The 24,248-nt window shown below is 43.7% G+C and overlaps 1 protein-coding gene and 1 pseudogene across 5 annotated transcripts in view; one reads left to right on the forward strand and one right to left on the reverse strand.

Annotated features, from left to right (window-relative positions):
* Pde1c (phosphodiesterase 1C) overlaps nucleotides 1–24,248 on the reverse strand; it is a 782,675-nt gene that overhangs the window by 571,190 nt on the left and 187,237 nt on the right. Inside the window, exon 1 of one of the 5 annotated variants that reach the window (XM_045135623.1) lies at nucleotides 1,616–1,725. The exons of the other annotated variants lie outside the window; for them this stretch is intronic. Within the exon in view, the coding sequence (XP_044991558.1) occupies nucleotides 1,616–1,700 (85 nt within the window). The 5' untranslated portion in view covers nucleotides 1,701–1,725. Of the gene's footprint in view, nucleotides 1–1,615; nucleotides 1,726–24,248 lie in introns of those variants that run through there. 5 annotated transcript variants of the gene reach the window in all.
* LOC101607120 lies at nucleotides 6,310–6,664 on the forward strand (annotated as a pseudogene).

Genomic DNA, 24,248 nt, shown 5'->3' on the forward strand with positions numbered 1-24,248 from the left:
ACTCAGTCTGTACTCTCAGGCTGGCCTTGCACTCACAGCCATCCTCCCGCCTCTGCCTTCTGAGTGCTGGGGTTAAAGGCGTGCGCCACCATTTCCAGCTCTTTTTTAATTTATTAATTATGAAATTTCTTGGCAACTTACAAGTCATTCTTAGAACCCTTCCGTGAGCACCCCTCACCGCCTCTGGAGCAGGGAAGACATACAAGCAGTGTCTTCTGGAGGAATTTACAGTGTGAGAAGGACTACCAACACTTGTCCCAATGGCTAATTTCAGGCAGGATATGAATTCTATTTGTGACTCTTAGGCCTATAGCGGAGGAGTGCCTTTCTCATGGGGCCGGACAATAGCGGGCATAGCAAGTTAAACAGGCATCTGAGGTCAGGCAAGATTTCTCAATGCCAATTTGAAGGAATGGCATTCCTGACATCAGGGACAGCCTGGACAAAGTGTAGAAGTGCTTTTCGAAAAAGCACATGGTTAGTTCCTGTTCCAGAAAGCCCTGGTCACTTCAGTAGGAGCAAAAGTGGCACAGAGACAATCTCATCATTGGTCTCTTGTTGTGCCTAACACTTTCCCACTACACTTCCAAGTAAGAACAACCAACAAGAAAAAAAAAAAGAGTATACCCCCTTATTCAAAAGACTTTTGGTGGTTAAAACCAGATTGAAGGCCACAGTACCCTGAGTGCTGGCAGAAGTAGGAATACAGAAGCGCCACCTAGTCAGCTGAGGCCAGCTGTTCTCCACAGCTGACATTCCAAACAGGAAGTTGCTCCAGGGCTACCTGGGCCTCCCAGGTCTGCCTATTTCCCTGAGGATGAAGATGCCAGGCCTTGACAAGTTGCTTTGAAGCACAGAAGCCATAGTAGGCATCAAAAACAGATCTCTTCAGGTACCAGCCTACTGAAAGTGAACTCCAAGGCCAGTTGCCTAAGGGTATCTCCCAACGCCTCTTTTTTTTTTTTTTTTTTTTTCATCCCCTCTTATCACTTCTTGATGAAAAGTTCCTAGGAGCAAAAAAAAAATCACTGGGAGTCCCTCAACACAAAGCTTGGGCTACACACACACACACACACACACACACACACACACACACAGTTTCTGGAATATTTTAGTAATAAAATACATAATCCCTCCCTCCCTGCCAACATCCTGCTTTTCAGAACTGAGCTTTAGACAGACCTGTTTTTACTACATGTCTCTGGTGCTCTCTCTTTCTCTCCTCTCCATCTTTGTCACTGTATTGCCTGTGTCTTCATATTTCTGTCTCTAGGTTTCTAACCTGGTGCCCAGGTGTCTCTCATAACCTGTGTCTGCCATTCTGTGTGTGTCTGTTAGTGTCTACTGTGTCCGCGTCCTTTGGTAACTTTCCCTCCTCGATCTCCATCCATCTCTATGCTCCTGCTTCCTCATGACACTAAAATTACAAGAAATCATTTAGAGAGGTGTGACTCTGAACCAGCTCCAGCAGGATGCTAGCTAGAGCTGTGTTGGAGTGCCTATGGAAAACCTGGCCAGGGCTTCTCCAGCAGGGCTCTGGCCAGCAAACACCCTCGGACGCAGCCCAGCTCTGCCTGTTCCTGGTCCCCGCTTAGAAGGGGACGAAAGTTCTCACCGATGGTGAAGCTGTAGCCATCGATGCTGAAAGTGGCGCTCCGGCATTTTTTGAAGCCCTCCTTCCTGTTGCTGGCCTCGGTCATGGCTCGGCCGGCGGGGCAGGGGAGACCTGCCGCGCCACAGGTGCCCAGCGCCCGCCGCCCCGCGGCCGCCGCGTCCCCGCTCCCCGCCGCGCACGGTCACCGCGCGCGCCCTGCGCTCCCCGCCGCGGCTCGGCCGCTGCCGCCGGGGACCGCGCGAGGCAGGTTTCCTGGCGGGCGGGGCCGCGCCGGGGCAGCGCTCCAACCGAGGCACTCGCGAACATCTGCGCCCGGGATGCCCAAGTTCCCTCCAAACAAGGAAGTCGGAAAGCCCGTCACGCCCACTTGCTCCCTCGGCGGTCCCCAGAACCGGCCCGGAGCCCTGATCAAGTCTCAGCAACGCCTGGCCGCTATCAGGGCGACCCGCACCGTGGAGGAGCGTTTCTAACATGTTCAGTTTACAGCCGAAATGCAATACATTTCCAGTAATTGTCCCAGTTCCCTCAGACGTGGGTGTGCCTCGAGTGAGGGACTCATTTTACCAATCCCCTAGAAACAGGGTGAGAGCTTCGGAAGATGCTTCAGCTAGGAATCACAAAGTAGACGGTTCACTTATGATCCCAAGACTGACCCGAGATGTGTGAAATGACGGTGTTAAGCAGGTCTGCTGAGACTGCAAATCTGAAGCCCACAGGAGGGGCCACTCGCTGTCACACTTAGAAAGGAGAGCCCAAGCTGAGTAGAAACTTGGCATAATTAATAAGCACATAAATACTAAGAATGGGCCGGGCGTGGTGGTGCACGCCTTCAATTCTAGCACTTGGGAGGCAGAGATAGGTGGATTGCCGTGAGTTCAAGGCCACCCTGAGACTACATAGTGAATTCCAGCACAGCCTGGACTAGAGTGAGACCCTACCTCGAAAAACAAACAAACAAACAGAGAATGGAACAACAGGGAACATTGTAGAAGAGGGGGAGGAAAAATTGTAAGAACCCCAAAGTGAATATCCAATACCCTGAGGTATGATCCTCCCTGCCATCCCACAGGGACTAGCTGAGGCCTGCATGACCCCACAATGAATAATCCCCATAATCCCACTGAGGAGGGACCCCCAGCGGATATAAGAGTATATATCCTGTTATATAGAAAATATTCCTAACTGACTTCAGTTGAATGTAAAGAGCAATAGATGCATACACCTTTACAATCTAATAAAATTTAGAGGCCTTCTCCCCCTCCCCCCCACAAAGGCAAATGTTCTCTCAGAAAGACAAATGTTGTATGGTTTATCTCTATGTAGAATCTAGATTTGTGTGTGTGACGTGAGAGTAGGGGTAGGACTTGTAGGGAGAGAAGGGGTCTCTTTAGAGGGAGGCACCAGAGAAGGTAACAGGGGTGACAAAAAATATCATAGCTTTTCTCTCATATACAGAATCTAGATTTAACTATATATACATAGATATGTGACACAAAAGCAGAGAATTGTCTGGGGCAGTAAGGGGACCAGTGAAAGGAGAATTGAGGGTGACGGGAGGCTAAGGAGCACATATGAGCAAAGTATATTAAATATACATGCAAAAATGTAATGAAACCCATTAGTTTGTATGCAACAAAATAATACTTTATTATAAATTAAAGGTACAGGTATGCTTATGTGCAGTGGTCTAGATACAATTTCAAAGGACCCATAAAATCCCAGGCCCTTTGGAATACAGATTAATGCATACCTCAGGAATTTAGTTTCTTTTAAGTCATGGTACTTTTTACAGAAATATAAATTTTAAGTCAGTGTATAGTTGGAACTTGGTTATCAGTTCTTAGAGTGAAGACCTAGAACCACATTCATGTTGATAGTTTGGTTAGGTTAGTACCAAGAGAAATTAATAGTAAAAGCGGTGAGTGCCATAAACCTCATTTTCCCATATAATGGTCAGTCTCAGCATAGGAAACAGAGGTGCATTCCCAGGTGGCAACACTGTTATATGGCACTCCCAACACAGAGACCTGGGTCCAGAGTACAACTCTACCATTTACCAGCTACAACACACTCAGCATCCCCCATGTCTACCTATCCTTGTCTTGGATTGTAGATGAAGTGAGAGGAAAAGTGTCAGACCCAGTCACAACATGGACACCAGATGACTCAAATCTCATTAGACAGAAAAGACACTGAAAAATTCTTCTTCGTGGCAATGTATTTTGTTTATTGTTACCACCACTAATTTTATAAGTAATGAAAATTTATGTGTAATATTTATAATTATTACATACCTTTTAAAAACTATTTATTTTTATTTGAGGGAGAGAGAGAGACAGATATAGAGAGAGAAAGGGTGCACCAGGGCCTCTAGCCACTGCAAATGAACTCCAGACACATGCACCACCTTGTGCATCTGAGCTTTATGTGAGTACTGGGAAGTCAAACCTGGGTCCTTAGACTTTGCGGGAAAGCACCATAAACACTAAGCAATATCTCCAGCCCCCTTGGACATATATTTTATATTCATTTTAATACAGCAACCACTAAAAGTTTCTTATAGTTCCCTGTTCCTTGTATTGCTCCCACATTCACAAATGTTTAACTGAAGCATTTGACTTCTTTTATGCCAACAAAAGTCCTGGAACATAGATCCTAACAAGCCTGAGTTAGAACCTCATATAGTAAATTATCTAGTAGTAAGTAGAATGATTGAGATGGGGAGGTAATATGATAGAGAATGGAATTTTAAAGGGGAAAGTGGGGGGGTAGTACCATGGGATATTTTTTATAATCATGGAAAATGTTAATAGAAATTGTGAAAAGATAAAAAAACATATATATCTAGGAAAAAAAGCCTAATGTGATGGAAAATTTTCCTTGAGAAAGAGAAATTAAACCTAGTATCTAATTGCTGTTAACAAAGTTTCTTGAAATATAACCTATAAAAAATAATAACAATGTGATCATTGATCTGTCCCCCAGTGCAGTAAAAATAACTTGCCTGAACAATTAGAACTGCTTTTAAACTGCTTCTCCCCAGAATCATTTTCTCTCCCCACAGTTTTAGGGATTGCACACCTACAGAACCACTCAATGCATTGTCTCAAGTCTTCTAATAGCCTTATCCATGTGAGGTTCTCACACCAACCTACCCAAATGAAGCTCAATGCTGACAGCACATAAACCAAGACATAGTTTAGGACTGTGGCTTGCACTTGCTGTCTCAGATACTCTCCCTCCAGAAATCCTGTCAAGTATGAAAATTAAGTCCAGACCATCAAACACAAAAGCCAACCCTCTCCCCTTGTAAACAGAGCAGGTGTCATTCAATTAATGCCAGCACACTGACTCTAGCCTGCTGCCCATCTTTGTAGAGTCTGCAAGCTAAGAAAGACTATTACATTTTTAAAGGATTGAAAAAATTCAAAAGAAGATTAATATCTTATGATACATTAAAAACATAGAATTCAGGCTTGGAAGATAGCTCAATAGGTAAAGCACATGCCTTGTTAGCATGAAGACCTACATTTGACCTCATACCCAGAACCAATGTTCAAACAACAACAACAACAAAAATCCCACTCCTGACATCGAAAAATATATTTAAAAAAAGAATAAAAAAGCTAGTTGTGGCAGGTATTATAATCCTAGAATGGGGGAAACAGAGACAGGCAGATCCCTGGGACAAGCTGACCACCAGTCCTACTCTAACTGGCAAGCCAGGAGACCTTGTGACAAAAAAAGATAGTGGATGATGCTCCTGAAGATGACACTTGTAGTTGTCCTGTGGCTTCCACACACATGCACAAGAGCACCCACACTAGATAGAATTAAAAAGTTAGGAATGGTGGTGCACACCTGTGAGCCTTCCAGAAGGCTGCAGCAGAAAGGTCGCAAGTCAAGGAGAACACAAGCTATATAGCAAGACCCTATATCAAAAATATAATCAAATGGAATTAAAATTTTGATATCTAAAATTAAAATTTTGTTAGAACCACACAGCTAGACTCACATATTTGCATATTATTTTCTTGTGTTTTCACACTCAGTGGAGTAACTGTGCCAGAAACCAGGTAGTTTGCAAAGTCAAGAATTTGTACTATGTGGCCCTTACATAATGTGTTTACTGACTCTAGGATTATAGGTACCTTTGGATAACTTTAAGTTATACTGCATTTATTTGAAAATCTAGACTTAAAAAGAAGGCTCAGTGGATTGCTGTGTAAGCAAGAGTACCTAAACTCAGAGCTCCAGAACACAGAGAAACTGGATGTGGTTGCATAAAGGTCTATAATCCCAGTGAACGCACAGCAATATGGGAGGCAGAGACAGGAGACTCTCCAAAATCCCTAGCTAATGAAGCAGTGAACAATGAGAGACTATTGCAAAGTGGAAGGCAAGGACTAACATTCAAGGTTGTCCTTGACATCCACACGCATGCCATAAAAAGTGTGTACACACACCACATGAACACACACTGGAATAAAAGAAGACGTAAATTTGTAATAGGATGGACCTAGGATTGACTACTGGATTGAATTCTAACAAGGAATGAAGACGTAGAGCAACAAGTATTCAATGAAGAAAAGAAAGAATATGAAAATGAATTTTGGGTCCAGTCATTAGTCAAGATTAATTGCGTTAAAATTAATTTCTCTCACTTCCAGGGCCAGTGTTTAGAGGCACTCAGAATGGTCCATCGTTTGACATACCATCATAGGCTTTCCTACAACACAGCCTCTAACAAAAATAGGCTGTCCCGAACCCCTGATAATAGAATTGTTTACCTGAACACCAAGAAGGTCAGGAAAGCACCGAAGTCAGCATGCAGTGTGTGCCCTGGCCGACTTCGCGGGGTTCATGCTGTGAGACCTAATGTCCTTATGAGATTGTACAAAAGAAGAAAAACATGTCAGCCAGGCCCGTGGTGGTTCCATGAGTGCTAAATGTGTCCGTGACAGGACCAAGCGAGCTGCCCTTACTGAGGAGCAGAAAACTGTCGTGAAGGTGTTGAAGGCACAAGCACAGAGTCAGAAAGCTAAATAAATATGAAGCTTTTTTAAGTAATAAAAACCAAGCCTTGTTCTGTAAAAAAAATAATTAATTTCTCTCAAGGAACAATGTTACCTGGCTTGATCTCAAAAAAGCAGAACACCAGGGTAGGATGATGTCTCAATGGTTAAAGGGACTTACTTGCAAAGCCTGCCAGGGGTTAATTCCCAAGTCAAGCCACATGAGCCAGGCAAAATAAGTGGTGCAAGAATCTGGAGTATATTAGCAGAGGCTGTGGTACACACACACACACACACACACACACACACACACACACACACACGTAAATTTAAAATGTAGACAAGAAACTGAAGTCAGTACCTTCACTGGTTCATGGGTCAAATGATGCCCTTGAAAATATTACAGGTGCATATTACAGAATACAAAATATAAGGCAAGATAACACAAAATAAGACTCTTGGTCAGGAATATAATTTCATAGCCTCATGGCATGGTCTTTGAGCCCCCACAGATCTAGTGCTGGCTTTCCTGCCTGCTTCTACATAAGAGAACAGGCCATGCTTGTTGTTTGTTACACTTTTGCTTTATTTTGGTTTGGTTGGTTGGTAGATATTTCTCAAAACAGGGTCTTGAGGCCTCAAACTAATAGCAATCCTACTACCTCAGCCTCATTAAGTGCTGAAATTACAGGTAAGCACTACCATGCCCACCTTGCTCATTGATTTTTACACTTTATAGTTCTAGATTAAAAACAAAAAGAGGGGCTGAAGAGATGGCTTAGTGGTTAAGTGCTTGCCTGTAAAACCTAAGGACTCTGGTTTGAGGCTCCATTCCCCAGGACCCACGTAAGCCAGATGCGCAAGGTGGTGCATGCATCTGGAGTTCGTTTGCAGTGGCTGGGGGCCCTAGCGTGCCCATTCTCCCTCTCCCTCTCCCTCTCCCTCTCCCTCTCCCTCTCCCTCTCCCTCTCCCTCTCTCTCTCTCTCTCCCCCTCTTTCTCTCTCTGTCATTCTCAAATAAATAAAAATAAACAAAAAAGATGAGACAGTACACAGTATTTAGAACATTACCCAAAAGTGAGCTATCTAAAAAAATGTTTTATTTCCCATGCCAGAGAGAAAACAGTGCCTCTATACCTCATTAACATACTTCAAACATCCTCAGGAAGGAAACTGCCTAAAATCTGGAATTCTTAAGAAGCCAAGAATTGCAAACCTCAATTGTCCCAGCACAATATCTGGCACAAAATAGGCCCTTGTGAAAACAGTCAAGGAATAAAAATGTGAACAAAGACGAAAAAGGCAATGTCATGTGGCTATGAAGTGATGTGATTGGGGCAGAAGAGTCCGTCTGTCCTGCCAGTCATTCTCTCTCTACTGCCCTCCATCTTGCTCTATGACAAATTCTGGAGGCAAACACATCTCCATAATAAGTAGGCTAACAACAATTAAACTAAATAAAAATTTTTAAAACTGCTCAGTATGCTTAGACAACCTCCATCAATTCTTCTGACTTTTAACTGCCTGGAAAAGACTTAGACATGATGTGTTTCATGGAGACCAGAAGAAAAAGTGCCAACATCTATTGAGACCTGCAATTGCAAATCCTATGTTAGTCTACTCTCTGCTAAATGCTAAAAAATGTTCAAACTCTAAGTGGCCTCACACTGTGAGAAAGACTTGTTTTTTCCTTGTCACAGAGCCAAGTATAAACTAGAGAAAGAAAAATTTGGATTTTATTCTAACAATCTAGCATTCTTCCCTCAATCCTCTACAAGCTAGCTTCCAGGTGAAGAAAAGTAGAGGGTCATAACCAAGGACTTTAGGGACCTAAGCCTGGAAGAGATATGTCCTCTCCTGCCACATGCCTGAAACCAGAAATTAGTCATATTGCTCCATGAAACCTCAAGGCTAGGTGTGAGAAATGAAGGTAGGGCTGGGGAAAAAAAGGTTTTGTAAACACAGATCCTTTGAAACCCTATCCACTCTACCATGTTGACTCAATCTGACCTTCAACTCACCAGGTAGAGATGTGAGTTTTAACAGAAGAAATAATTTAGTCCCAAACCAGAGATTAAACTTTCATCTGAACCAGGGCTCACAGGACAAAAGCACCTGACACCATCACTGTGATTTTAGCTAAGGCCCACTTTCCCCAGAAAGAACCACTCATTTCACTTGGGGTGTTATTAGTAGAGGGTGTAAACAGTTTTGGTGCTACATTACAGCTGTGGACTCTGAAGGCATCATGGTGCTGGAAAGAAGTGACAGAAATACTCAGCACTGCAATATCTCTATCACACCTTCCAAGGCTCAGGGTCTATTGTGGAAGAGGTAGCAGAAAGAATGCAAGAGCCAAAGGAAGGGCTGGACTCCTTACAATGTGCTCCCTCCAGACACAAAATGACCTCACAGTGCCTGACACTACCTACACAAGACCATCATAATAGGAGGAAAAGATCATGACATCAAAACAAAAGAGAGACTGAGAGGGGGAGGGGATATGATGGAGAATGGAGTTTCAAAGGGGAAGGTCGGGGGAGCATCACCATGGAATATCTTTTATAATCATGGAAGTTGTTAATAAAAAACTAAAAACAAAAAAATAAAAACAAACCAAAAACATAATTTATTTAGAGTGGTTGCATGTTGCATCAGCTTGTGACATATAATTTCTTTCTGTAGCTAGAAAACATAAATATATAGAAATATACATGAGTCAGTATGTGAAAAGGCAAAGAGAATAGCAGAGAGAAATTTAATATGTGTCTTTTATATGCCATCAAGACTTGTAAAAGATGCTTGATGAAAAACTTGGGAACAAGGAGTTAGAATAAATAGACAGTCTAAGGTTACAACTTGCGCAGCAGGAGGTCCCAAGGGGGTAATGGATTACAAGTAAATTGGCACACATTTCATACAATCATAGAAGGGGAGGGAATTTTGTTTCTTAGAAGTCCAGCCTTGGTCAGGCCACATGTGCCAGGCTCTGTACTAACAGCACCTGCATCTCATTTCAAGCCCTCCCATAGCTGAGCAGGGGGATTTGCAGTCTGTGGTCCTCTCTGTGGTGCAGAACTCCCTGGAAAAGGTAACTCATCCCAGTGGCAACCTTGGAAACAGAATTATCAAGAGCACCAAAAAGCTGGAAACCAAGAAGCAGACAGAGACAGCCCAAGGGCGGGTTCTGACAGAGTGGACCTGACTATTTGGCAAAATGATTTCTATTAAAGACATTCTCCTGCATCAGCTATTCACTTGCAACTAAGCTCCTCTAGGACTTTCTTCCCTCTTAGTGATTCACCTCAAATCAGATAGAAAACCTACTCCTTATTAGCAGAAAATATGTAACCCCTTCACTCTCACACACATCCAACTTTTTTCTACATTGGATGTAGCTTCTGATGATAGTGACAATAATATTGGATTTGTTTAATATTGGTATTTTGATGAAAATGTCACAGAACAAAATGTGAAGGGAAATGAATAAACTATGAAGTAAATAAAATACAACATGTTCAACTTTTTTTTTGAAATATTTTTTTATTTATTTATTTGAGAGAGAGAGAGAGTGGGGGGAAGAGAATGGGCACGCCGGGGCCTCCAGCCACTGCAAACGAACTCCAGGTGCATATGCCCCCTTGTGCATCTGGCTTATGTGGGTCCTGGAGAATCAAACCAGGATCCCTTGGCTTTGCAGGCAAATGCCTTAACTGCTAAGCCATCTCTCCAGCCCTCAACTATTTTTTTTTTATTTGTTTGAGAGTGACAGACACAGAAAGAAAGACAGATAGAGGGAGAGAGAGAGAATGGGCGCGCCAGGGCTTCCAGCCTCTGCTAATGAATTCCAGACACGTGCGCCCCCTTGTGCATCTGGCTAACGTGGGACCTGGGGAACCGAGCCTCGAACCGGGGTCCTTAGGCTTCACAGGCAAGCGCTTAACCGCTAAGCCATCTCTCCAGCCCTATTTTTTAAAAGATCATTTAAGAAAAACAGGAAGATAAGAAAGAGTCAGTCGATGAGTAAACCAGGAACCAAAAGTTTAAGTCAATACTTACAAATCACTTAACCCAGAACCAAATATGGCTGGTGAGTGTGTGTGTCTATGTGTGTGTGTGTGTGTTGTTGTTATTGCCTGTGCAAATTTGAAAGAAAAGAAAGGAAAGGAGGGGAAGGAAGGAAACCAAGACGGCAATAGTGATTATATCCTGGTATTGACATTATAGGTAACTTGGTTTCTGAAAGCCACCAAGTTTAAGCTTGTCCTGTTTCCTGTGAACAAAGACTGAGCCCTGATGACTTCCCATGCTAGAACACTGAGTCCTTTTTATGTTGTTATGCTTTGTATCTGAAATGTGCCTCACAGGCTCATGTTTTGAACACTTGGACCCCAGCATGTGGTGCTATTTTGAAGGCTTATAGAGCCTTTAGAAAGGGAGGCTTGACTGGTTTTTGAAAGTTATACTGATTCCTGGTTCTGACCTTCTTTCTCTTTTCTACTCTGCCATGATGACTCTGCTACACACACCAGGAACCCTGGCATGCCTTCCCTGCCAGGATGGACTGATATGTCCCTAAAACTGTGAGCCAAAATAAGTTTTCCTCTTTTAAGTTGCTGCTGTCAGGAATTTAGTGATGGTGACAAAAGGAATGAATACATATGTCCTCCATATTTTCTACCATGCTCATAATAAAAAAAGAGAATCCTCTTGAAAGTTGAATAGTCATATAGGCATGTATGCCTAAATTGCTTTCTGTACTGAATTTTCTTTTAAGCCTTTTCTAAATAAGTTAAGCTAAATATTTAGCTAAACTATTTGAGGCCAGGTCATTGTCCCACCCTCCATGTCATACTTTCACTAGACTGTAAGCTTCATGAAGGCTGATATGTTATAGATACCTAGAAATACTCGTGTAGGCAGTTAACAAATATTTGTTGAATAACTAAATTCATGAATATACTGTTTCTGGCAGTTGTTTTAGGAAGACGTACAGAGGTTATGAATGTAGCTCAGTGGTAAAATGCTTACCTAGTGTAAAGGGATACAACAGAGCTGGTTAAACATTCTCCTGCGTGGTCCTTGCCTCTAGGGCACACATAACAGAGGACATAGTCACTCCCCAAATCGAGCTTCTAGACGGATAAAAGGAGAAGTTTCAGGAATCATTACCACATGCCTTATTGTGAAATGGAGGTACTTTCTGTTATCTGCACCATAAGGAATGTCCCTAATGCAATGTACCATAACCCCTCTGTTTAAAGTAATCTTTGTGGTCTTGCCTTTGATCATGATGTATAATATGGAATGTCCTTTGTTTCAGTCCAGTTCTGCTTGGGTTACTCATGTAATGAATACTTTGTGACTTTTTTATCTTGTAACTCTTTGTAATGACCACCTTGTTTAACAGTAACTTTGTGTAACTTTATGGTTTAACTCCTATTCTGTTTTCATAATGAACATCTCGTGGTTCTCTGCAATAAAAGCTGACCCCCACCCCCCCCCCCAGCAGCTCAGGCTGCACTCAGAGATCCCAACCTCTAGGGTGCAGTTCTGATGCATCAGTCTTTTACTCAATATAACTTTGCTTACCATTCTGTGAGTTAATGGTCTTACTTGTGTGACACTGGACTCTGTAACATCTTAGGGGCTTGCCCTGGATCCACATTTCGAAATTCCCCCACCCCGATTCTGGGGCAACCGAACCAGGGAAAGACCCCTAATCTCAGCTTGAGAGCCATAACTCCATCCATTTGCATGCTCCTGGTTTTGGAATTGGTAGCAAACTGTCGACTAAGAACTTTTGCCTAAGATGGCCAGCCCCTCCCTTATTGGGTAAGAAACCTCCCAGTGCCTTTTCCACCTTCTCTTTTTGTTTTCCATTGTTCTTTGGTTTTCTGGTTCTGCACACTTTTCTGGGTCCAAGAGGGAAGCTGGATGCAGCATTAATTCCCCTGGATGAAGGACCAAGAGGTTGCCCTCAATCCTCTGTTTCCATTTGGAGACCCCTCTGTTCCTGGTTCAGTTTTGGCTTGGCAGACACACAGCAACATTAGAAAGGCTGTTACTGCTAGCATATTTGTGTTTGGTGTTGTGTTCATTTGTCTTGTCTGAAGATATGAGTCAAAGCCAGTCTATAGACAAATATCCTTTAGGGCTAGTCAAAAAGCATTTCAAAGATTTTCAGAAAAAAAAGCATCAGAACTGGGTGACCAAGTCTTTCCTGGTAAACTATTTTCTGCTCAGTTGATTAGCCAGTGTTCAATGTAGGATGGCCACCAGAAGACACCTTTAACTTATCTTTAATTTTCTCTCTACAAAAAAGAACCTTTTCCTCTCCAGGTCACCTATACCAGGTTCCTTACATCATCACATAGCACTATCCTGTGGAAGAAATCCCATCCTGGCTAAAGAAAATACTCCTGCATTCTTATTGCTAAACCTAAACCTGGCTTAAAGCAGGTTCTTTCTCAGAATGAAGAAGAAATCCCTCCACTTGACAGGTCTCCAACACAGCAGCCATCTTCTAACCTGGACCCATCCCAACCTGTGCCACAGAGCCCACTTTTTAGGACTCGTAGTGGTTCTCAATACCAACCTCCTCTCAGCCTACCCATTCTGACCCTCCTGAAGCATTTGGAGTCTCTGCCCCCATCCTGCTGCTTTGACAGGCTCCTCCGATGGTGAATCCACCACCCAGTGTATCCCCTCACATGTTTATGATTTATACCTCTTTTCCCACTAGTGACCTGTATAATTGGAAGAATAAAAATCCCTCTTTATCAGAAAAAAACAAAATTTGATATCCCTTCTCAAGACAGCCTTCTATACCCATCAGCCCACATAGGAAGACTGTCAGTAACTCTTGTAGACCCTCTTCACCACAGAAAAATGTGAAAGAATCAGAAGCAAAGTCAAGAAACTAATGTTGGGAGCTGACGGTGGCCCCATGGAGAACCCTAATGTTATCAATGGGGTTTTCCCTTCTACATGACCAGACTGGGATCCCAACATCACTGAAGGTAGGGAGTCCCTTAACCTCTTTTACCGGTCTCTATTGGGTGGTATCCAGGCAGTCTCAGGCACCCTATAAACTTGTCTAAGGTGAGTGAGGTGACCTAAGGGCCCACTAAGTCTTCTGCTGCTTTCCTACAAAGGCTGCAGGAAGCATACAGGATGTACACCCCCATAAATCCTGAGGCCCCTGAGAATAGGCGAGGACCCCCCCCAGCAGGTAGTGCTGGGGGAGGACCAGACCTACTGGGTCCTCCCCAGGGGTTGAGGAGAAGGGTGGGTGTCCACAGCCAGGAACAAAACCACCAAGCCAGGAGTCTCATCAAAGCAGGAACTTACTTTATTGTTACAGGTGGGTGTTTATATAATGTTGAGAACAAAGGCAGAGACTTTAGGGTGGGGTGAGATGTAAGGGCCAATAGCATACCACGACCTCTGAGATGACTGGTTCTAAGCACATGAGGGCGGGGACTCTAAATTCCTGTGAGGAAGTAGCAGGTCAGAGGCCATTTGGCCCCTGCTGAGTCATAGCTGGGCGGAGGCAGTTCGCCAAACTTTAGCTAGGCTCAGGAAGTTCCACTAGGCCTCATGTCCGGGCCTCTCAAGGCCTAACATCTCCCCCTTTTGTTTTTGTAAGAGCATTAGTCACCATGGCCCCTGTCTTGGGTTATCCCCTCTGGGGATCTTACCCATCACTGGGTACCAGGTGTTTAGCTCGCTGAGAACCCACTCCACAGGCTGTCTTAGGTTTTCTCAGTTAGTCTAAAATCTTACCCGTCATTGGTCACATGGAGGGCAGAGGAGGTGGGAGTGGGTCATCTGAGCAACTTAATTCCTGAGTTGCCAGCCTTCAATAATGTATCTCAACCTGATGGATTTTTATTGCCTCTAGCCGCTGGTGAATGAATTTTGTAATTTTGTTAATTACACAAGGCCCAACAGTGAGGATAAGCAAAAGGAAAAGAAGAGCTAGAGGGAGGAGGTAGGGTAAGAAGCTATGCAGGCCCATCCACAGTGGGTTGTCCTGGAGGTCCCACCGTCTCTTCTCCAGGTCCTCTCGAAGTCTTTTGATCTTGTCTTGAATGATTCCTGATCTATTGGTGTAGAAACAGCATTTTTCCTATAAAAATAAGCATATGCCTCCCTTTTCAGCCATTAATAGGTTTAGTCCCCTCCGGTTTTGTAAGACTACCTCAACCAGGGAATCTAGCTGTTGTTGGAGATCAAGGATAGTGTTGGACATGGTTTTATGTCACTGATATTTCCAACCCAACGAGTATAGTTGTATGGGAAACTGTAATTGTATCATTGGTGATTACTGCAAAGCAGCTGGGGAGGCCCAGATCGGACGCAAAGCCAGCAATCCTCCACAAGGGAGGGAATTGTTTGGTTTAGCAGGGTGAAGACCATTTTAGGAATAGTCCTCAGAGGTGGGACACTCCCTGGAGGGGTGATTATCAATGTTCCCCTGTTGGGGTAAATACTTTAGGTCCCTCGCTGGTATCCAAATGGGTCTTTTTTCATCTTGACGGAAGACACAGCCAAACCCTCTCCCTGCTGTGAGGAGTGGGTCTGGTCCTTTCCAAGCCCCAGTCAATGGGTCTCTCCATTTGACCTTGATCGAGCTGTATGTAACAGAGGATGACCAATGTTTTTGAAATAGGGACATTTTTTTATTTCTAGAAAAATTTAAAATATTTAAGGTGAATAATGCTTTCTTTAGCTGATCATGGGGGGGAAGTGATTTCCCCTTTTGTTTTTGTAATTGTGATTTAAGTGTTTGGTTATATCTTTCAACAATAGCTTGGCCTCGAGGGTTATATGGAATGCCTGTGGCATGTGTAATTTGCCTCATCTGAAGGAAACTTGTAAAGTTTTGACTTACAAAGCAGGGGCTATTATCTGTTTTTACTTGATCAGGCAGCTGGAGAGTGGCAAAACATTGAAGCATATGACTAATGGCATGTTTAGATTTCTCCCCAGCATGTGCAGATGCCCAACAGGCACAGGAGAAATTATCAACTGATAAAAATATATATTTAAGTTTTCCAAAGGGTGAATAATGAGTAACATCTATTTGCCAAAGATGGTTGGGATGAAGGCCCCAAGGGTTACTCCCGGAAGTTTGGAGGGAGGGAACCTGGAGGAAGGGTTGGAAAGACTTGCATGTCCTAATAATCTTTTTAAGATTTTTATTTGGTATTTGGGGGAATCTTTGTTTAAGGCCTCTCCAGTTGGTGTGGGTTAGGGAATGAAATTTGATAGCCTCTGAGAGAGTGTGATAGTGAGCCACAGAGGCTAATTGATTGGCCAAGCTGTTTCCTTCAGAAAGGAAACCTGGTAAATTTTGATGGCCTCGAAGATGTTGTATGAAGATAGGGTGGACTCTTTGTTTGAGTAGGGTGAGAGCCTGGATCATTAAGGGAGATATAGGGTTGGAATCAAGTCTAATATGAGCTTCAAAAAGATTAGGCAGTAGGTTTACCACATAGAGGCTGTCAGAAAATAAGTTGAATGGCTCCTGAATAGTATGTAGAGCCAGAACAACTGCATAAAGCTCTTTGTACTGTGCTGATCCCTCTATTTCCTGAGAGATAGACTTGATGGGCTCAGGTTTGACCCCCAATTTAAAGGGGGGATATACAACCAGGGAAGCCACCAGGTGTCCCCCATTTGTAAAGGCAATGAGAAAGTCAGGGTTGGATTGAGGTAGGAAAAGCCTGGGGGGGTCTCCACTCCAACCTCCACTTAATGAGGGCCATAATGGCAGTCGATGTTACCCAGGAACCCTTCAAGTGCCATAGTGACCCTTACATTATTTCTTTGGAGCCAAGTGAAATCAGTTATCTTATACGAGGTAATAATGGAGTGAGGCTCAATACCAAAGGGTCTAATGGCAGTTTCCCTTCCTTTAATGATGTAAACAGCTACTTGGTTACTTAAAGAATAGACCCTAGGGGCCCCACCAATCAAGAGGTGAATCCACTGAATAGGTTCACCCTTTTGAGCCAACAGGACAGTGGTCAGGGTCTCCCCAGAGAAAACATAGAGGGAAAGAGGGAAATCAGGGCTGAATATCTAAGGTAAGGATCAAGACCAAGATCTTAAAGGGAGGCACAGTTTGAACTTTCTCAGGAGCTACTTTAAAGCTGTGAGTATGAAGCATAGTTAGACATTGGTGGGTAAGGTCCTGGCGTGTGGAGGAATCTAGGCACCCAAGAATAATATCATCCATGTAATTATAAAACAGGGTATTGGGGAGATTGATAAGAGAAGAGAAAATGGATAACAGGTAATATTGACCAATGGGTGGGCTATTAGCCATGCTCTGAGGTAAGACAGTCCACTCAAATCTCCTATCTGGGCCACAAAAATTAATAGCTGGTACAGAGAATGTAAATTTTTCCATGTCTCCTGGATGAAGAGGGGATAAAGATGCAACATAGACAGGAGACTTCCAGGGACTAGTGGAGGGATGGATATGTCTGGCCTCCAACTGTTGATCAATAAGTATGTGGAGTTGGTATAACTTAGAAGAAGGGAGAGGCTACTGCTCAACCCATATAGGATCCCTTGGTCTCCACTGAATTTTAAATGGGAGAGCCTGGGCAGTGGCCCTTAGAATTGGGGGTGTTCATTGGAGTACTTTTGTCTGAGTTGCTCAAAGTAAGGATCATCTCTATAACCAGGATGACATTCCTTCCCTTCCTCAAACTGTTGTTGATATTCTTTTATATCTAACAAATCATTACAAAAGGCCTTATGGTTAGTAGTGATGAAGGCCTCAGCATCTCCAAGGATGTCTCACCCCAGTAAGTTAGCAGTGAGCCCAGTCACCATGAGAGGGTGGACTTCTCCCCTGCCCCACCTGGGTCAGTCCAAGGGAGCCACATGGCAGTCTCCCAGGAAGTGGATTGCCTACCAACTCCCAGTAGGGGAGGGCTGGGCACAAGCTTCCAGGAGGGGGGCACTTCCTCCTTTCTCGGGACCGTTCAGTCCTCTCCAGTGTCGATGAGAAGTTTGAATCTTTTATTGTCAATATTTAAAATAATTTTGGGTCTAAGGCTGAGGAGCAGAGGGACGGCCCAATGGGCTTTGATGGTCTCTTTCCCCTTATTTAACAGGGCTGGGTGGAGCCCTGGGAGGAGTTTAAAGGCTTTCCCTATATGTCAAACTTTGACCGACACTCCCTAGCCCAATGAAACCCCTTTTTGCATTTAGGGCAGCAGGTGCGAGGGGCATGGGTCATCCCCCCAGAGGGCAGGGGAGGCTTTGTCTTGTTGGGGCACTCCTTTTTAAAGTGGCCCTCGTCCCCGCACCCAAAACATGTTGGTTTTTTAGGGTTTAACTGTAATGCACAGATCATAGTGGCCAAATATCAATATTTATTTTCCTGAAGGACGGCAGCCATGGCCCTAGCCTGATGGGAGATAGTGCCAACGTCCTTCATGGCTACAATCCATCTACTCATGGAGTTGTCCTTGAGACCTGCACAGGTGAATGGTGATCAGCCGTCATCCCTTCCCAGACCAACATTTTAGTAAACTGATCCTGTAATGCCCCTGGGGGAAATTTTCTTTGGAGAATTTTTCCACCCTATCTATAAATATAGCCAAGTCCACAGATGGCTTCTGAGTAATACCCATAAGGGGACGGGGGGGGGGGGTTCAGAAGGTCCCTCATCAAGCTTTTCCCATGCCACCAAGCCCAGTGCCCTGACCTGGTCCCTATATGATATATTGAGTGCCTGTAGCAATATCAATAGATCAGAGGTACCAGAGAGCATCCCAAAAGTTATCAGCACAGGGGGCTGTTGACTTTGGTTTCGTTCTGCCTGTATATGGCACTCATCTTTTAAAAAGGCACACCACTTAATGTATAGGGGAGCTGACAAGACAGCCCTGACTAGAATTTTTAATCTTGGGTTGTAGAAGGTTGATGGGCAAGTCCCTGTAACATGGTCTCAGCCCAAGGAGAGTTAGGTCCATCCTCCAAGACCACCTTTTTAAGCTCCTTAAGGTGCTGAGCTTCCCACAGATACCAGGCAGCAGGGCGATTGTCCCCAGGATTTAGATTGATGGGAAATATAAAAGTAGCCTTTAATCCCAGCACTTGGGAGGCAGAGGTAGGAGGATCACTGTGAGTTCAAGGCCACCCTGAGACTACATAGTGAATTCCAGGTCAGCCTGGGCTAGAGCAAGACCCTACCTGGGAGAAAAAAAGAGAGAGAAGGAAATACAAGATATTGTCTATAACTATAAAAGGCGAGGAAGCATTTTTTTAAACAGAAGGATTTCTTCTGCTTCTGGATATATAGCCTATAGAAACTTATAAATAATACAGAAGAAATAAAATTGAAAACAACTTAGATATTTTGGGGGTGGACTAATGGATAAACAAAATGTGATGTATCCAAATGGTTTGAATAGTATACAAGCAATTAAAAATAAGTAGTATGAAATGCATGATGTGGATAGCTATCTAAAACTGTGCTGAGTGAAAAAATGCACGTTAATGGTGAAACATTGTATAATATATCTATGTAAGTTGGTATTAAATCATTTATGAAGAAAAAAAAAAGTAGCTTTATTTTCTGGTGGCTTGGCAGCCAAATATGAAGGAGGAGCCAAGGGGGTCCAGAAAGGGTTAGTCTGTGGAGGAGGTAGAGGAGGTCCCCTGGAAGGCCAGGGAGCACTCTCAAAGGGATCAAGTGAGGGATATGAAGATGTACCTTTTTCTGGGGTTTTTAAAGCTGTATCTCCAGGAGGAGTAGCCGGAGAAGACTGCATACTACCTTTTTCCTCTATCTTTTGTTTATGTTTGGTTGGCCTTGGAGGAAAGCAGCCCTTGAGGGCAGAGATCGTAGGGAGGACCCCTAAGGTGGATATTTGACCCTTTTCCACATGTGCCTGACAAACAAGGGCCTCTACCCTATCCCACGTGTCCCAATCAAAGAGATTTCCTTCTGGTAGCCATGGCGCCAACTTAAGAAGGCAATCCCAGGTCTGTTGAGCCTGATTATTAGTTAAATTAAGCCCTCTACTCTTTAGGGGTGCCCTGAGAGATTCTAAGGCAGGATTGGATTGAGAGGTAGACTGTCCCATATTATAAAGTCGAGAGAGAAATGTCCATAAAATTAGGGCAATAACAACCCACAGACACATGAGTACAACACAAACACAAGGATCCAAAAGATAGGTAAACATGCTGTACAAAGGCCGCAGATGCAGCTTGCTGGTGAAACGAAAGTGAAAGGAAAGAGAAAGAGAACGAAGAGATGTTAACAAGCAAGTACAGGTTATAGAAGCAAAGTTTAGCACATTAAATATGAATACTGCCTCATAACTTATGAGGGTACACTCACCCACACGCCAATTGACCTCCTGAACAAATGCCTCTTACAGGGCACTAGTCTGCTGGGTTTCTGTTGCCCCACATTGGGCTCCAGATGCCAGGCTCCCCCCCACCCCAGCAGGTAGTGCTGGGGGAGGACCAGGCCCCACTGGTTCCTCCCAAGGGGTTGAGGAGGAGGATGGGTCTCCACGGCCAGGAAAAAAACCACCAAGCCAGGAGTTTCCTCAAAGCAGGAACTCACTTTATTGTTACAGGTGGGTGTTTATATAATGTTGAGAATGAAGGTGGTGATTTTAGGTTGGGGTGAGATGTAAGGGCCAATAGCATACCGCAACCTTTGAGATGATTGGTTCTAAGCACGCAAGGGTGGGGACTCTAACTTCCTGTGCAGAAGCATCAGGCCAGAGGCCATTTGGCCCCATGCTGAGTTCTAAGCGCACACGGGCAGGAACTCTGATTTCCTATGCAGAAGTAGCAGGCCAGAGGCCATTTGGTCCTCTGCTGAATCATAGCTGGGCAGAGCCATTCACCAAACTTTAGCTAGGCTCAGGAAGTTCCACTAAGCCTCAAATCCAGGCCTCTCAAGGTCCAACAGCAAAAAGCATACAGGATGTACACCCCCATAGATCCTGAGGCCCCTGATAATAGGCAAGCTATTAACATTGCTTTTATAACTCAGTCTGCACCAGATATTAGAAAGAATATTCAGGAAATAGAAGGTTTTGAAGGCAAACTTCCTTCAGAATTAGTAGGAATTGCTGTCAGGGTATATAATAATAGGGATATTCCAGAAAACAGACAAGCTGAGAAAATGGCTAAGGTTATGGTGGATACCTTCCATAAGGCACAAGGCCCATGAAACAGCCCTATCAGAACCAAAATGAAGTACTGGGGGACCCCAGGAAGACAGAACAAAACCCCCACTCAAGAAGAATCAATGTGCTTAGTGCAAGGAAAGGGGCCACTGGAAAAATGAATGCCCTAAATGAGGCCAAAGGGCTACAGCCATCTTGGAATTAAAAGACTGAGGGGCTCAGGGCTTGAAGTCCGCCACATCCCCCAAGCCCAGGCTAACTCTACAAGTGGGGGGGAGGGGAACCTGTTAGATTCCTGGTGAATACTAGGGCACATTTTTTGGTCCTCCAAAAAGCTGATGGTTTCCTATCAGGAGAACAGACTCTGGTTCAAGGTGCAACAGGATCAAAATTCTACCCCTGGATCACCAAAAGACAAATGGACCTTGGACAAGGTACTGTGGCTCCAACCATCCTCCATGGAGGATACTATGGTCCATGCTTGCCAATGATTATGAAAAGAGAATTCATAATTTTTTTAAATATTTTTTAAATTATTTTTTATGTATTTATTTGAGAGTGACAGAGAGAGAAAGAGGCAGATAGAGAGCGAGAGAGAGTATGGGCGCGCCAGGGCTTCCAGCCACTGCAAACGAACTCCAGACGCATGTGCCCCCTTGTGCATCTGGCTAACATGGGTCCTGGGGAATCGAGCCTCAAACCGGGGTCCTTAGGCTTCACGGGCAAGTGCTTAACCGCTATGCCATCTCTCCAGCCCCAAGAATTCATAATTTTTGTCCAGAGTTTCCAGGCTCCTCTTTCCAGAAGGGACTTTGTTGTTCTATATTATATCACAACCCTAAGGAAAAGTGTTCTTGCCCCATTAGATCCATGTGACACCTTTTTTGTTGGAAACTTATAAAATATTAGGCAGTTTTACCATACAAGGTAAACTGCAGGCTAGTGTGACTGAGGCTCTAAATTGTGATCATGAATTGCAAGTCTTTCCTGTGTGGGAAAATCAAAGTTGACAAGATGATAGAAGTCTCAGAAGCATAAAAATTTTCCAGATGTTGATTACACTGCTCCCCAAAAATTTTACCAGAGAATCAGACAGTATATTGTCATGATAAAAGAAAGCAATCATAGCTGGCAGCAGGTGGGAGTATTAACAACTAATGCTGAGATGCTTTTATCAGGTACCTAAAGTACCAGAATGTACTTTTTCCACTGTGATAAATGCTTACACATACATTTGGAAACCAAATTTTTAGCAAAATACTTCTTAAGCCATTTGTGAGAATGAAAAGTGAGTTGGTTTCCTCTTCTCACATGTGGTACTTCTTGGTTTCATTCGTCCTCCCTCTGATTTCAAAGTCATCCTCCAAAGCACCATCATTTACACATATAACCAGCACTTAGCATGTGTTTATGGGGTTGACTCAAAACATGTGACCACAGGAACAAACCACAGGAAAATCGAACTATGTAATAAACTAGAAATTCAGGACACATGCTAGAAACAATAAGAAGTAGAAAGTGTAAAATGGTAGTAAATTAAGTGACTGGATTAAAAGATGTAACAGAAGAGCCAGTGGACCCTTTCTGAGGTTTTCTTCAATGACAACTCACATTTGTCAAGGTTTGTACTGTGCTCCAGTGTTGAGGCTCAGAAAATGATTACTTCAAGTGAAGGTATTAAAAGCAAAGTTTCTCTCTGACTTCTCGTCCACCTATCTCACCATTCATTAACCTTGAGAAAGTCATGGATCTAGAATTCCTTTTCCCCAGGATTGGTTGTGAAATACAAAACCTTTCTCCAAAACCAGCAATAAAACCTGAAATGGTTATCCTACCTTTCCCTAGCCTATCTGTATAAGATTTTACTCAAAAGGAATTTTCTGACGTACCTTGTCCACTAGTGTCGTAAGACCCAGCCACACACAAAAGGAAGGAATGTTGTAGTAAAACGCCACGAAGAATCTCAGTGGACAGACCTTTCTGGGTTTGACCTCAGTGGCTTTTCAACCATAACCTTTGTGTCCAATCACCTTTCTACATGCCTATCCAGGCCTCATCCAACCTATATGTAAAACAAAAAAGTTCACCCTGGATTTTCAGCCTAAAAGCTTGTGTATTAGGTAAAACTCTGATCAAATAGCTTTATGAGTTTGTTCATATTTACCTGCCATTATCATTTTATTTCAGGAGGTACTTGAGCTCTCCTTATATCAGCCACTGTGTGAGATTCTTCTACCTATAGATTCTCATCTGACTCATACAACAATTCCCATTTCACTCAAAAAGAAACCAAAATCCAACTTCAGTAAAGAGGATGTGCATTCTGAATAGAGACCAGTGTAGCTCCTTCCTGGCTTCATCATGTGAGCTTGCTTATCAATCCCTGAGAGGGTATAAAGTTGTAGGTTCCCTCAGCAGGCAGCTCCTACACATGTTCCCACTTTTACAACTTCCTTTTTTAAAAATAAGTCCAAAGAGATGATGAGTAAGCAAGGAGGAGACAGGTCCTAGTAGAAGACCAGAGAGTAGCTCCCATTCTTTCCCACCAGACCCAGCTAGAATACAGAGACTGTATTCTGGGAGAGACACCCCTGTGCCATCTCAAACACCTCTTCACTACCCATCCTCTCAAGCACCTAAGATAGTTTGTTCCACATTCCCAGCATGGAACCAACCCCTGGAAATAAACGACCATTGTCAGCTTCTTGCTACAAAAACATAAATGAGAAAACCCCAAGTATCCCATCACAAGATGATGTACCCGGAAGCCAGCAGCCTATCAGAGGACCATAAAATTGCTTCCCTAGTACCCTTATAGAGTCCCCATACCTCTCAACAAGGACTGTCCTGGGGAAATGGAATGGAGATCCAGCAATCTAAAAGAACTGAGAAGGAAGAAAGGGGAGAATATACCAAGGATACCCAGAGTCCCAGAATGAAAGCTACAAAGTTAACCTGCTGGAGTAAGGCAGGATCAGAGCCAAAGGGGATTCTTTCCTCTCTGCTTTCATGTAGCTCACAATCCTGAAAAGCTAGCCCATAACTAAAAAGATAATAATCTGATATGCTGTGGAGACAACAGAAGCTCAGGTTCTGGGGGAAGACCAGCTGGGGACTGTTAGTCTAGCCCCCAATTTCCTGAAGAAGATAATAGCTGCATCTCTCTCCTTTTGAGATAAGTGGTAGTTCTTTTTCCATTTTTGGAGGCCTAGTTAATGTCACTTCTGCCTTAACCGTGATCATGTCATTTTCATCCTACCCACGTGCCTGTTGATGCCATGACTGATCACAAGGAGCAGCACAAGTTCTAGGAGCAGTTGAGTCCTGGTGCTACTCTTAACTACCTGCAACATGACCTTGAGCTCTGATTCTGCTTCCTTCTGAATACCAGCCACACCTCATGTGGTTGCTTTAGGGACTAAAGGAATTCACATG

Source organism: Jaculus jaculus, chromosome 16, assembly GCF_020740685.1.
Source record: "Jaculus jaculus isolate mJacJac1 chromosome 16, mJacJac1.mat.Y.cur, whole genome shotgun sequence".
NCBI lineage: Eukaryota > Metazoa > Chordata > Mammalia > Rodentia > Dipodidae > Jaculus > Jaculus jaculus.